Source organism: Patagioenas fasciata, chromosome 8 (genome assembly GCF_037038585.1).
Source record: "Patagioenas fasciata isolate bPatFas1 chromosome 8, bPatFas1.hap1, whole genome shotgun sequence".
Classification (NCBI taxonomy): Eukaryota; Metazoa; Chordata; class Aves; order Columbiformes; family Columbidae; genus Patagioenas; species Patagioenas fasciata.
Window position 1 is genome coordinate 8965194 of NC_092527.1, and position 15817 is coordinate 8981010.

At 39.0% G+C, this 15817-nt stretch overlaps 1 protein-coding gene across 3 annotated transcripts in view; it reads left to right on the top strand.

Moving 5' to 3' along the window:
* The window catches only part of RUFY2 (RUN and FYVE domain containing 2), a 28085-nt gene extending 13783 nt beyond the window's left edge, over positions 1–14302 (top strand). For 2 of the 3 annotated variants that reach the window (XM_071811653.1, XM_065843315.2), the window contains exons 9-18: positions 53–154; positions 890–1006; positions 1617–1784; positions 3278–3375; positions 7178–7297; positions 8914–9043; positions 9635–9729; positions 10162–10210; positions 10755–10832; positions 12671–14302. In XM_071811653.1, the coding sequence (XP_071667754.1) occupies positions 53–154; positions 890–1006; positions 1617–1784; positions 3278–3375; positions 7178–7297; positions 8914–9043; positions 9635–9729; positions 10162–10210; positions 10755–10832; positions 12671–12814 (1101 nt within the window). In that variant the 3' untranslated portion in view covers positions 12815–14302. Of the gene's footprint in view, positions 1–52; positions 155–889; positions 1007–1616; positions 1785–3277; positions 3376–4245; positions 7129–7177; positions 7298–8913; positions 9044–9634; positions 9730–10161; positions 10211–10754; positions 10833–12670 lie in introns of those variants that run through there. The other variant, XM_065843317.2, reaches the window with a different exon arrangement.
* The last annotated feature ends 1515 nt before the right edge of the window (positions 14303–15817 follow it).

The window sequence follows — 15817 nt, forward strand, 5'->3', positions numbered from 1 at the left end:
TCCATTCACAAAAGTGGTCACACTGCTTTTTTTTTTTTTTTCTTCTTTTCAGTTAGCAATAGCCAAAAACAATATCATTAAACTTCAGGAAGAAAATCATCAGTTAAGGAGTGAGAATACTCTTATTTTAATGAAAACACAGCATCATCTAGAGGTATGTTAGTTTTGCCACATTTAACGTAGTAACGTCACATTGGTTCATTGTCGTACAAATGTTCTTATGTCGCAGCTTAAGCAGTAGCTGGGTCAAATCTAAAACAAGTTTTATTAGGGAAAGGACCTATTAAACCTGGGGAGCTCTATAATCACATAATTATAGCTCACTGGATTGTTTTATAAACATATGCACATTTTTTAGCATTTTTCCTTGTATTCTTTCTATTTTTCTTCCCTTTCTCCATTTTCTTTAGACTGTAAGCTATATCTAAGAGCACTTAAGGTGATATTATCTGAAAAACTTGTCAAAAAATGTGTGTTTTAGCTGGCAAAGTGTCTATTCTGATCTGTCTCATTATATGGAATGTCATTTGGAGCAATCATAGATACAATTGCTGAACTTTTTTTTAAGCTGTGATTTGTAGCTCCTTACATAACTTCCTGTACATATTTTACAGGAACTGTATTTTACAGTACTGAAATATTTGTGTAGTAGAGTGACTTACTGAGGGAGGACTGTACTGCAGTACAGATGTTTATTTTGCTAGATTTACTCAAATCTCATTCTAAAACTGATGACCACATAGCAGAAACAGCTCTTTCCATGTTTCTACTCTGCTTGGAGAATGCATTTTTAAGCAGCTTTTTCTTCCCCCCTACCCCAAGTGTTAAATTTATGCTATTAATTGCTAAATTTGCGCTGAAGAAAGATAGATTCTCTATGTCTTTATAGGCAACTAAAGTGGATGTTGAAGCGGAACTTCAGACATACAAACATTCCAGGCAGGGCTTAGATGAAATGTATAATGAAGCCCGTAGGCAGCTTCGAGAAGAATCACAACTTCGACAAGTAAGTGTGCTTCTCTAGGATTATATAGCACTTCTAGAAAAGATAATGCTTGAGAAGAATCTATATATAAATATTTCTAGTTTTGCTTTTTCTGAGTTTATATGCTGCCTTTAATCAACTTTAATTGCGTTTTTTCTGTCTGTAATGAAAAGGGGTTTTCTTATGGAGCAATCAATACAGATTAACAGATAACAATGTTGCTAAAGCATGGTAAAGAAAATACGTTTTCTTTGGGTAGTTTTTAGGTAGGTTTTAAGCAATACTGTGTGCTTTGTATGCGTGCTAAATCTTGGGAAAACAGAGATCCTTTAGTTCTATTTTTGTAGTTAGTAATTAGGCAACTCTGTGCAACATTGGCAGATTAATTTCTTATAATGTGAGTTGTCTTCTCCCAAGCTTAAAAAAAACCCCATCAGTCTCTAAGTACATGAGAACGTAATGTGTATGCAGTGGATAATTTACAAAGTTATAGAGGAGCAGAATTTCTCAAGTGGTGAAATAGGTGGTGCAGCAGCTCTGTTAGAATTAGCATTGGTCTTTCTCAAAACAGAGAGAAAATGTTGCATTATTATTTAAATATTCCGGTTTGCATTGTGTTTGTGTTTTGTAGGATATGGAGAACGAGCTAGTGGTTCAAGTTAGTATGAAGCACGAGATAGAACTCGCCATGAAGTTGTTGGAGAAGGACATCCACGAGAAGCAGGATGCCCTCATAGGCCTTCGACAGCAGCTTGATGAAGTTAAAACAATTAACATGGAAATGTACCAAAAACTGCAGGTAAGGGAACAATCAGCTGTTAAACCAACTTGGCCTGAAGTGAGAGAGGTGCATTACCATTTTGTTTAGTGAAATACTGTTGTTTCCTTAATTTTAGGTTTCTTTCCACTTCTTAGGTCAGCTTGTCGTTTTGGAACATCACTGATGCAAGCATGATTTCACACAAAGAAGTTCTTAAGGCAGTTGTGTAACTTTAGTGGGTTTATAGAAGGAAAAAGAGCATAAGAGTAAGATCATGGCCTAATAACATGCTATGTGGAATAGAGAGGGTGATACCGTGTCTAGTGATAATGACACTTGTTGGCCTGAGTTGCACAAAACAACCCTGAGAATATAAGTACGTAGTAAGGAGTTAAAGTGGAGATCTGAACTTTCAAAGTAAGGAAAGGCATTTGGAAAACCAGGTTGCATTAAATGGAAAAAGCTAATTACAGGGTGGGTTGGTTTTGTTTGTGTTGGTTTTTTTTTTTAATCTGTTAGCAAATTAAGAAAATCTGTTAGCACCACACAATTCTTCTTTGGGAGATTATGGATCACAGGAGACCCAACATGCAGTTAACAAATTACCAAACACCAGGGAAGTTTAGCAGTGAATTATTTATGCAGAACATAAATTTGATTTATGGAATAAATTACTAAAAACAGCACAAGAAACCAGTCCAATCTGTGGCAGAATGAGGGGAAAAAATAGGATGCAGTGGAGAGATAATTAAGATGGTGGACAAAGAATGCTGCTTTTCCACATGCAGATGTGAGGAAACTGGACCAGAGGGAGAGGAATATAAATAGAGCTGGAAAGAAAAATTATAAGAGAAGGTTCTTCATTAGGTCAGGATCTGTAGGGTTTTGTTTTTCTTGCAAAGCTGTACTTCTGGGGACTGTGGGTAGCACCAGTTTCACTTCATGACATTCAGACTTGCTTCCTGGGCAGAGTAAACTGGTTAAATCGTGCCCAGTCTCTGCCATTCAGGGACCAGTCAATAGTGTTGAGCTCTGTAGCAAGGATAATGTTCTGCCTTTTATTTCGATCTTCAGGCTGCGGTTGTAACAGCTCTGCAAGCAATCAAAACTGTGAAATGTGTTGGTAAAATTCTTAAAAGATTTCTAGGTGCGTATGGTAGGACTTGGAGATCCTTAGCGATTTACAGGACTAAGCAGCTTAGTACTTTATTGTTAAGGTTCTAACAGGCTACTTAAAAAGATGATCAGTGAATTGAAGTTGACTTGCAAAATGATTGACTAGGAAAGGAAACCAAAATGTGAAATACATGCTTATTAAATAAAATCTCCACCTGCAAATTACAAAACTATGAGTTTGCTAGGCACAAAATTTTAAGTACCGTCAAGTATATTTTTTTAGATGAGAATGGTTAAAAAGAAGCAAAACCTGAAGCCATTTCAACATTTTCCACTTCAGATATTGAAGGAAAAAAAACCCATGAGGTAACAGTGTAATATATACCTACTTCAGTTTAACCTTTTTTATTGCACAGGTTTCTGAAGATGCTATGAAAGAAAAGAATGAAATAATTGGTCGATTAGAGGATAAGACCAATCAAATCAATGCAACTATGAAACAACTAGAGCAAAGGTACAGGCCCATCTTTGCTTTTCCTCATTCATGTCTCCATTCCCTTATATTTTACCATGTTCCTACACAGTTGCCACTGAAATGTAGCTTTCAACTAGAAAATTTAAAAAGAACCTTCCTGAAACTTTAACTAGTGCTTTGCTGTTTGGTTGGTTGTTATTTTTTTTTTTTTTTTTAACAAATACACTTATTTTATATACAAACTTAATCTTTCAGTTTTCTTCCTCCACCATCTTTCTCACAGTCCTCAGTTTTTGTGCTGATATCAAAAGTTGTTCTTTCAGCTGTTTCAAAATTCTGATTCATTATTGCCTCTTCTGTTGGTTTTTTTTTTTCCCACCTGAATGAAATGCAATAGAAACCAAAGCATTAATCTTGCTTATACTTAAGCATGTGCTTCATATAAACATTTAATGCCTTCATGGATCACTGCTGTGTTTGCCTGGTGCTTTGGAAGTACCATTATTTTAAATGACTTAATGAGTTTTCACACTAAACGGTTGAAAAGTAAAAGACTAAAATTTTGGTATATAAATTTACATTATGGTTAGACCGCATGTATTACATGGTATTAAAATGTGATTCATATGTTTTAATTTAGTGATCTATATGCAACATTGATCTTTTAAATTGTAAAATATAACATATCCATAATCCCTGTCATGTTGGTGTTTGACATGTCTTTTTTCGTTTAAATCTGATTATGAAAAACATGGTTATGTATTAAAAAAATTAGACATGAGTATTCTTTTATTGACATCCTTTTTTTCCCTCTTTTTTCTTTTTCTTTTTATCCTTTATCCCAATTTTTGTTTTTACTATTTTGCTGCCTTCATCTGTCTTTGATTTTTGTCCACTGCATTCATGAAGTGACAAAGATCTGTTAACTCAAACTAGGACTATTGCAATGTCATTCTTCAAATGTACCAGCAATGAAGCTCAGCACCAGTATAAGCTTGTCAAAGATATATCATTCTGAAAGCTCCTCCAGATCTGTTGTGTTTAAATAATTACTGATAAAATACAACTTCAGAATTTTAAAATTACAACTTCAAGTATAAAGTGGTATTAGAAATCCTGCACTGTAACTGATCATAGCTGGGTTCTGTTTTGTTTTCTGAAAGAACGTCACCTCTGATCTCACTTTACTGCTCTTAAAACAAAGAAAAAAGAGAAAAAAAAATTAAACTATTGCACTATTATTAAGCAAATGTAAGCTAGTTTTCTCATGCTATGTAATCACTTCTTAATTGTCAAACCAAGTTCATTTTAAAAGGTTAGCTATCTTTACTTTGGCTGTACATTTTTTTGACATCTGTTTCTAATTAGTGATTTTTTTCTATTGTTGATGGCCCTAATAGGTTTTAAAGGTAGCCCTTCTGACTAATATTTCCCTTTCCCCCTGCTTATTTCTTTCACCTTTAGGCTGTATTTATCCCAAAAGCATGTTCCTTGTTGGCTTTTTAGTTGTAACTAGCACTGTTAACGATATATTTAAAAAGAGGGTAGTGTCAGCATGTATGCTCAGTATGAACAGTGGAAGAATTAGAGGGTTTGGGGATAAACCAGCTAAAGCACAATTCCATTTTACTGATGTGACGCGGGGTAAAATATTTTCCCGGAGTTAAAAGGCATTTGGATGGGTCTCCGGGCAGGACAGGCAGTGCGTTGTAGAAGATCCTGCAGCGGGGACTCCTGCCTGGAACCGTTCACTGCAGTGTGCACAGCGGATCTGTCGTCACAAACTGGATTTACGTTTAGGGCCTGGATCCTGAGCTGGTCTGACTTGTTCGCCTGCCAGGGGTCTCGCCTTGACCGTGTCTGTGCTGTAATCCCAACCTGTGGCTTTGCCCAACTCCTTCTACCTCCCTCTGCCCATCGTCAGGAGATTGTTCCACCTCCTGTTTCTGCTTGAGCTGCCGCTTGCCTGCACCGCAGAAATTGGAGTTTTAGCCCTTGACACGCTTCCCAGTGTTTGCTCTGAAGTGCAGAGGGGGAGTTGACTGGGAAAAGAATCTGAGGGTCTTTGGGCAGAAGGGAATGTGTTTGCAAAGGGCAGGATGCAATCATGCAGAAAGGGTTTCTAGTCCATCATTCTATATTACTTTATTATTCCTTGGTCTGGAATCAGAAAGAGCCTTTAACATGTGCTGGCTACTAGAAAACAAAAGTATCTCCCATCCTCAAAGAAAAGCCAAACCAGGAGCACTGACTACAACAAGAGACAGGCCATAGCAGAGACGGGTGACCAGCTCAGGGTCATCTCTGCCAACAAGTGTCTGCTTAGTGTCATCTGAATCCCAGATCTTGCTGCAAACTGGGTCCTGCTCAGCACTGGTGGGAGTTGGAGCAGTGCGGTGGCCTTGGCGCTGGAGCTTGGCTTGGCCAGCAGGGTTCTTGGCCAGCAAACTCCCTTTCTACCTTGGCTGTACAAACTGCACTGCAGTTTGATTTGTGATTTAGGAAGGGTTTTAACTTGCTTTTGGTGTTACTGCCTTGTGTAGCTTCATTCAGCTGCTCCTGCCCTGTGAACTGACCCTGCTTTTTCCCAGTATTCTCCTTTCCATACGTGTTTTGGCCCTTTGTGCAGCAGCATCACAAATGTCACTGGGAACATTCTTGAAACAACTGGTGTAGCTGAACGAGATAGTGCACACTTTATAAGACAGTTTAATTCCAGTCTTTTTTCACTTGTTTACTGGCAGCTTTTGGAAACTCGTGCTGCTGCAACTTCATCAGGGGAAGCACAAGTGTAGACATATTGCTGACTTCATTTATTTTTTGGAAGGGAGAAACCAAGCACAGAGGGTATCACAGGTTTCTCCCACCACTCACCTGAGAGGCCCTTCAAACAGTTTTGTTAAACACGGTGCAACAGGTGGAACCTTCACAGGCCCTTTTACTCTCCTGCCTTTTCACCCAGACAGGTGTAGCCGCGATACTGCATGAGTTCTATTTTAATACCTCTACTTTTCTTACATTACATCCATCTTAGTTTGAGCTGAAGAGGTGACCAAGCAGAGGGGAACCACAGTGAGCTAATGGATTCCAAGGGGAATCAGAAACAAGCAGAAACAAACCCCTGGAATTCAGAAAGGAAAGCTTAAGTGAAAAACCTACCCCTCATTTCTTGATTAATCAGTTTTATTTATTTTATCTATAGTATGGAGCTATTTTAACCAGTGCAAGAATGCATTATTTTTACTACAGATTATTTAAATTTATTTAATAATACGATGTAGTTGAGGTAGTTCTATAAATATAGTGGGACCTGTCAGGGTGTGTCGTGTTGTATTAGGCTAGTGTAGTTTTTTTGCTGTCTGATTGCAGTGCTTTGTACTCAGCCTTATGCCTGAATTGTCTTGAGCTGCTTTTGCACAACACATGCTCTGCCTTGTCTTAATAGGTGATTAGTACAAGCCAAGTACTTTTATGGGATTTATTTGGGAGGTAAAAAAAGCTTCCAAAAATAACACATGACCATATGCTAAAGGCGAAAAAAACCATGAAGATATATGCTTCACTTCTAAAATATGTATCATCGTGCTCTGGCATCTGTTATTCATGAGCATAAAATAAACCAATGATTACTTACAGTGATTACCCTCTTACTGTATGAAAACCAGGAGCTAGTTCTCTAGGCATTGTATGGATTTCTCGTTTGAGTTTGTGAGTTTCCCCCGGACTTTGTTTTTATTTAGAAGTGTTTCTATTTCCCCATTTTTCTTTTGTTTGTCTTCTTCACCCTCTACGCCCTAGTTCTAGCTTCAGTTTTACCCAAAGTTGATTTGAATTACACCAGATTGCAGCAAGCAGAGAAGGCTCAAATGGAAGCTGAGGCCGAGGATGAGAAACTTAAACAGGAATACGTGAATAAATCTGAAAGTCTGCAGAAAGAATTCTCCCAGAAGGAGAAACAGCTGTAAGTATGTCTTTCCTATTTGGAAAAATATACACCAGTAAACATTCTACATGGCAATATGTCCCATGGCTTAAAACAGGCTTGTTGTTGATGAATGGCTTTGAACAGAATGTAAATACGAAAGACCTTCATGTTAGGTACTGGCAAGGTGGAAGAAAATATGCCGTTCCAAGGAATGTATGTAGTACAAGTACATAGTAGTATAAACTTCAACAGAAATGGCATAAGAATAGTTTAATTGATCAGGCTTATGAGTAAGGTAGGAGTGGTTTAACATACCACTGTGCAGGAAAGAAAAAAATAAAAATCCACTGGAATCATAAATATGAAAAAGTAATACAAAAGCCAACCCGCTAATCTTTTTCCTGTTAAATCCTTTGGTACTGATTTGAAGAAATATGTGATGTAAAAAGCTCCCTGGAAGGGCAGGTGTTCTCCTTGTTTGGAAAGATAACAAGTAAATTATTTAAGACAGTGTGAATCTGTGGCACAATAAGGATTTGGGCTTAAAAATTAGTGATTTCCAATCCAGTGATTAGCCCACCCTGCCTCTCTTACATCTCTGAACGTTAATAAACTTGTTTAAATCCCATGACAAATGTTCGCTTCACTGCCACAGTCATCTTTACAGATTTTGGCAAAAGAACAGTTCAGACCCCAGCTTTAGAATTCTGCAATTCTGAAACCTTCTGATCTTTTCCAGGCCAAATGCTGAGGTAGTGTCCCAAAATGTAAGTCTTTCCTTTAAAAATGGTTGTGGTTTTAAAACAGGGTAAGTAAATGTGGATACGGGTTTTCCACCAAAAAACCTTGCATGACTACTCTCAGATTTTTTCCTCTTTTATTGTGTTGGCACAATTTAGATGTAGAAGGTTGAGCAGTGTGCTTGCATCCTTTGGTTCTCCCCGACATCCTAAACACCAACTCTCCCATGAAACTGATAGTGAAATTCCAGCTAAAGTGCATCTTCCATCGGAGTAGCCCTAATTCTCTTAATTGTACATTAGTTAAACGAATAGAATTTAGATCCCTCTGTACGTTAAACCTCAGCTATGTAGGAAGCTCAATAAAAATAGTAATTTAGAGTCCTTCCTCCTTTATTTGCAGTTCGTTTCAAAATGCCGTAAGCCTTAGTTGAAAATAGAAGATTCGCATCTGAGGAGATAATATTAAATAACTTCTATGAGCACCAGAGATCATTGTCTGCGTCCCCAGTCGCAGTGTGGATGGTTGGTTGATTTCAGAAACAAGCTATGGAAAGTTAAGGAGACCCTGGTCTTATGCGTGTTTTTAAAAGACTTCAAAGTTTTATGGTTAATCTAAACTTGCTCATTTATTAGAAGGATCAGCTCTTCAAAATCATGCCATATTCTTGGTCCTTTAAATACACTTGTTTTTAAAAGCATTTTCTAAGTGACAGTGTTTTGTTTTATTTATTACACCGATGTCTAAAATATTACGGTAATGACACCTTATTTCTGTTTTTGAAAACGTGTAGGTTGATCATTTGTTTATTATGATAATAGTGTATTGCACCCAGAAATAAACTCTTTTTTTGTTTGTTTGTTTTTTAAAAAATGATATTACTTTTTGTTTGTTTGTTTTGCATATTGTAGGCTTCAACTGGAAACAGATTTGAAGATAGAAAAAGAGTGGCGGCAAACCTTAGAGGAAGATCTTCAAAAGGAAAAGGAAACTGTATCTCATCTGAGGCTGGAGACCCAAGAAATAATTAACCTTAAAAAAGTAAGTTGTGTAGTAAAACTTAACTAGTAATTTAGAAATAGATTGCGAAGTTAATTGTGGGTTTAGACATGGTATTTTTAAGTATTCCTGCAGGTAGATAAGGAAGATTAGATTGATGTATTCTCAGAAATAGACTAAGAAAAAGGTTTTTTTTTACTTCCCATTTAGTCCTCAGATCAGAACCCAGTGCTTTGAGTAAGGAAAACTGAAATCCTTGATTTCCATTCTCAGTTGCATTGAAGACTCTGTTGTCTCATTGTAGGCCAGAAAGTCCTTCAGCTTCTCCCTGCCTGGCTGTACGTGGCTGGCTACTGAGACTGGGGTCTGCAGTCAGTCCTTTTCATTTGCCTCCTGGAGAGGACTGCAGAAGCAAAAATGCTTCGTCTCTTGGGGACTAAGAGAGTTTAATCCTGAGTTGTTGTGGGTCATGTTGGATTTGGGAATCTTAATAGGGAGTGGGATAGATCATTCATTCATTGGGCTTTCTCAGTGAGATCAGCTTTGCATAGTAGCAGTTTTCTAGGCAGTGGGCAAAGATGATTTTGAGAATAATTGGGGTTTTTCTTGATTTGTTTTTTGTTTTGTTTTAAGGAGTTCCTTAAACTTCAGGAAAAGAACAAACAACTGAAAAGGATATGTCAAGACCAAGAAGCTGCTCTCCAAGAACTGGCATCCAAGCTGAGCGAGTAATTTCATTATTTATGATGATGATTATTTTTGTAATGTAAACTTGAATTAAGAAAAATAACAGGATGGTGGTCATGTGAATTGGACTGTGCATGATAATAATACCTAGCCCGTTATCACAAAGAAATATGTCTAGTTAGGTCAGGTCTGTTTATTTTTGGCTGGTGGGGTACTAATTTCTCTTATCCAAATCACTCCACTTACATGTACAGCCATTCTGAGCTCTCTGGGGAGAGCTTCTCATGTAGCGCTTAGTACTGCAGGGCCTGGTATTGACTGATTGCATCTCCTGAATTCTGCTGTAATATAAAATACTCAACTAAAAGCACAGAGTACTTTGCTTATAATTTTTCAAGTACCTACAACTTTTGAAGTTCTTAGATGGAAAATGACAATATAGGTGTTTGAAAATGTGTTATCTTATTCTTTAGATCAAAGCTGAAGATAGAAGATATAAAAGAAGCGAACAAAGCATTACAGGTTGGTAGTATTTGGAGGAAAGAGAAACTTCTTTTTTTACCGTTCCCTTTGAAATACTTTAGAAGCATGAAACAATTTCTCTCCAACAGTGGCTAGTCAGAAGAGACTCACTGTCTGACTTCCCCCAATGGGAGAGAACCAGAGACTCCCATTAACCTCGCAGAAAAAAGATCCTCAGTTGCTTTTGATTTTTCTTGTTTGATGTACAACTGTGGATTTTGACACTTCTCGTGCAATGGTGCACCCTTCCATATTTTACATAGTTTATCTGGGACAGAATATGTAGCCAGCTGCGCTTACATTATTTACTACCTCTCAGCGATCAATAAATATTTGGTTGTCTTAGGAATTAAGTAAACCTGGAGCACCAAGGCTGATAAAATATGATCTGTAATGTCAGAGTGTCTTTGTGACTCTATACTGGTCTCAGGACATGAAGCAATTGAGGCAGTAAATGTACTGTTAATTATTTGTCTTGTCCAGTGAAACTCAAATCTTAACTTCATCAGACACATATATTTATAATAATTTTTTTTTTCTCCAGGGCCAGGTTTGGCTGAAGGACAAAGAGGCCACACATTGCAGGTTATGTGAAAAGGAATTTTCTCTTTCCAAAAGGAAGGTAAAACTTCCATGAAATTTCTTCCAACTTGTTTACATGTATTATGAGAAAAACATTAATTATCTTAGAGGAGTGGTATGAAATGTCAGCGCTCAGATGGATCCATAGTTATTTTTGAGATGTCTTTCTAGTTCTTTGATATGGACAGTGCAGCTGGACCCTAATTTCAAAAGAAACACCGCTTTTTGGTGAAGTGCCACAAAGGAACATACCTAAAATTATTCAACCTACTTTGTGGAATCATCATCTCCAATGCTTGTCAGCTCTGGCACTATTAAAATTTGACACATAGAAGTATTTTTACGGCATTTTTTATACAGTAGACTAAGAAATAATGAGTTTATTGTCATTTTAAAGTAAAATGTGATGTTAATTTCCATGCTTTATTAATGTGTGCAGGAATTTTTATTTTACCATTTTGTTAAATTTCAATTAGCTACCTGACAGAATCACAGAATCCCAGAATGTCAGGGGTTGGAAGGGCCCTGGAAAGCTCATCCAGTGCAATCCCCCCATGGAGCAGGAACACCCAGCTGAGGTTCCACAGGAAGGTGTCCAGGCGGGTTTGAATGTCTGCAGAGAAGGAGACTCCACAACCTCCCTGGGCAGCCTGGGCCAGGCTCTGCCACCCTCACTGAGAAGAAGTTTCTTCTCATATTTAAGTGGAACCTCTTGTGTTCCAGTTTGAACCCATTACCCCTTGTCCTACCATTGGTTGTCACCAAGAAGAGCCTGGCTCCATCCTCGTGACACTATATATTTGTAAACATTAATGAGGTCACCCCTCAGTCTACTCCAAACTAAAGAGACCCAGCTCCCTCAACCTTTCCTTACACAGGAGATGCTCCACTCCCTTAATCATCTCTGTTGCCCTGCACTGGGCTCTCTCCAGAAGTTCCCTGTCCTTCTGGAACTGAGGGGCCCAGAACTGGACACAATATTCCAGATGGGGTCTCACCAGGGCAGAATAGAGGGGAAGGAGAACCTCTCTCGACCTACTAACCACCCCCTTCTAATCGACCCCAGGATGCCATTGGCCCTCTTGACCACAAGGGCCCAGTGCTGGCTCATGGTCATCCTGTTGTCCACCAGGACCCCCAGGTCCCTTTCCCTACACTGCTCTCTAATAGGTCATTCCCCGACTTATACTGGAACCTGGGGTTATTCCTACCCAGATTCAAGACTCTGCACTTTCCCTTGTTCTATTTCATTAAATTTTTCCCCACCCAACTCTCCAGCCTGTTCAGGTCTCTGGATGGCAGCACAGCTTCCAGTGTCAGCCACTCCTCCCAGCTTGGTCTCATCAGCAAACTTGCTGACAGTCACTCTATTTCCTCATCCAAATCATTGATGAATATATTGAATAATACAGGCCCCAGTACTGACCCCGAGGCACTCCACTAGATCCAGGCCTCCAACTGGACTCTGCCCCATTGACCACGACTCTCTGGCTTCTTTCCTTCAGCCAGTTCGCAGTCCACCTCACCTCATCTGCTGTCTTGAATATCATTGCTTGTATTACATTCTTCTAGAGCAGAGTGTGTTCTTAATCCAGGGATTGAACAAAATCTGAAAAGCATAAATATATATATATTTTTTTTAATTATATCTATATGTATGTGGTCCTAGACAGACCGTGGTCTGTCTAGGATTGCATCATAGATTAGGATTTAAATGAATTATCTTTTGAAATCTCATTCCGTGCTCAGACAAAAGAAGTAGAAGGAATCACATTTCTGACTGCTCCACGTATATTTTTTATTAGGATCCAATTAGCAAATATATTTCCATTATAATTTTTTTTCCTTTTTCCCTCCAATCTTCTTTCTATTTTTTAGCATCATTGTAGAAACTGTGGAGAGATCTTCTGTAATGCGTGTTCTGACAATGAACTGCCTCTGCCTTCCTCACCAAAGCCTGTTCGGGTCTGCGATTCCTGCCATGCAATACTTATACAGAGGTGCTCTTCTAACGTGCCATAAGATTCCTTTACAAGATAGTTATTACCTTTTGGTATTTAGCTAATCCTGTAAACACAAAAACACAAAAAACCACCAAACAACTAAAGAATGTACAGCAGTATTTCTAGAATTCCAGGTAAGCAGTTTAGAGTTGCATTTTCAAGGTGCCATTATTTGTCTGCATCCTCTTGAAAGAAATAGAGAAAATGGGACCCAAATGCGGAAAATGAACGTTAAAACCAGCGGTGACAGTGTCAGTCTAGCAATCGGCTCGGAGGCTCCTTTGGAGGAAGCAGGGCAGTTTATAGAGGAGACTCGATGTTAATATGTATTTGATGAGTATCTTAGTTGTAACAATGATCTGGAAAAGGATGATACACTTCCCTGCTTTTACAGGCTGGTCTGCAACAAGTCCAACCTAATTCTGCTGCAGAATGTGCCTGTGCGGTGCTGTTGTGAAGGTCAACTAGTTTTAAATTGTATTTTAAAGTAACACAATGGATGCAGTGGTCCAGTAAGTTACTGCCAAATACCATATTTGTTTACTTCCCCTCAATTATCAAGACAAGATACATCTGAGAACATTGCAGTGAGAACTCTGTAGTCACAGGTGTACAGGGAGATTTTGTCAGACAAACTGCCTCTCAGCACTGGGTGAAGAAAAGGGCATTTTGCTGAATTATTTATTAAAATTAACTATTAATTTGACATATCTGTGTTTCTGTTTAAAGAGAAGTGTCCATCACGAAATTTTTGCCTTAGATTGTCTGTAACCTCAAACAAATATCTTTGCATTATCTTCAGGTGAATGTTGCTTTCATGCTTGTGCACATAGTCCCTGCAGAGCCCAAGAAGCAGGGTGAGTCTGCCACCGAGACAGACCAGGGTTAAATATTGGGAATCAATTAAATATTTCCATATTGGACAGGAAGGTTCTTCCTTATTTTGTCATCATCTTTCTCAGACTTTCAGAGTTTGTTCCTAAACTTCATCTTTTTCCAGAGCACTTCTGAGCAAGTTTGGCTCTGACCACCCTTCACGCTGATGGGAACTTGAGCTGGCACATAAATCCTTGTTCTTCCCATCAGCAAATACAAATACATTGATAAATTGTCCTCACTGCTGTGTCACTGCGCTGGAACCGATGTAGCCCCTTCACTTGAGCCACTCGCGCTGTGCTCAGCAGAATTGTCAGCCCAGTAGTTCCTTCAGCCACAGGCTCGGAGTATTCTTACTACCAGGAGAAGGGAGGCTTTGAAACACGTCATTTAACAGTTCTTGCACTTGGTCTAGCTTAGCTTTGTCTTTCTAGGATAGGCATTCAGTTAATATTCTAACAGCTAATGCAGCTGTTCTTTTTAACACCTCAATGTAGTTGCTTACAGAGCTTTTGTAAAGAAAAATGTTTTTAAAATTACCTAATGTAACTTTTTGTAAAATACAGAACAAATACTTGTAAATCTGTAAATAGCTTTTGGAAAAAATAAATTTAATTGATCTGGAACTTAATTATGGGAGTAATGTCACATTATTTTAAATATTTTGAGAATTTTGAGATTACTTGGACAAGTTCTTTAGAAAGTCTTTACATATTTTGGGGAGCAGGGAGGTACCCCCCTAAGGACACGCCAACCCAAGCGCTGCTGGTGCACCTCCTGGGTACACGTTCAGGTGGGCCCTGTGTGGGGCAGGCCCAGAGCCCCCAGGGTTTGATCTGGTCTATAGATGATGCTAAGCTGGACTGCTTTAATGAGTGGCTTTTCAAAAATTACACAGGTGAAGTTAATTTTAAAATAGGCAGTGTTTAGAAATAATAAGCATATAGTGCATTTCCATGACACAGCGATGCAATGGATAAGTATCTATTACTGAACTGCAGTCTTCTCTGCACCGCCCCATTTGCATGGGCCAATTTTTTACATTATTTCGTACCTTTGTTTATATTCTTCTTAGGAAATGGCTTCTGACTTAATACTGGGGGCATTAGCAAGTAGAGAAAAACGTGCTCCGCCTCCTTCCCCCCTGCCCAGGGCTGGTCCTTGCAAAGGTGGCGGTTCACTGTGGTTCACTTACTGAATTTTTGTATTTCGGCAAGCAGGGGGGACACACAGCCCCTCTGCACACCGCCATTTGCTTCCAGCATTCTCGGCCGGCAAATATGCACGTCAACTCCTTGCACTCTTCACAGCAAAGACTAAAGTGTAACTTTGTGTACCGTGATTGAATCTACAACTTCCTCACTGAATGGGTGATTTTTTTTCATAGGTTTCTCCTCATAAATAATTCCTCTTCAGTTTAAACACCACTTAAGTGACTTGCAAGGTTCAGTGCTGGATGCTGCTCATCACTGTGCAGGGACAGTACAAGCTGATGGGCATCGCTGTCCTGTACATGGAATTTCACTCTGCAGTGCACTTTTTGCAGGTTGCTTGGTCACACAAAGTAGCTGGAAGCAGAACTCCCAGCCTGCTCTGAAAAGGTGGGTGTTACACAGGTGTTTGTGTTCCTTCCTGAACACAACATCCGCCCGAGTGCGCAGGCGGTACAGAGCTTATAGTATTTTACAGCTGCCTGCTATGCTGATAGAAAAAAACATCCTTCTGTTAAATGTACATGTCCTCTACCTCACTGTAAGGTTTTTTTCCTGCAACTGGATTAACTCTTGTTCTGACCTTTGTCATCACAGTTGTACAAAACACATAAGCTTTCTCAGCAACAGACTTCAGAGCCCACTGGTTTTTCAGAGCACCAGGTTAAAACTAAGCTCTGTATATCACCTGTATTACAACCTCCTCATCTTCCCTCCCCTTCCTAGCCTGGAACACTCAGCACTGGGAAAGCTTCTCCTGCCAGCTACCCTTTCAGCTCTTACTTCCAGTCACTGTGACACAAGAACACGCTCTCTAGTGAAATAAACTCCATTCGCCTCTCCCACAAGAAGACATTTATTACATATATAACACAGTACTAGCAAAACAGGTGACAGACTTTCAATACCCAAGATCACATTTGACATTTTAAGGG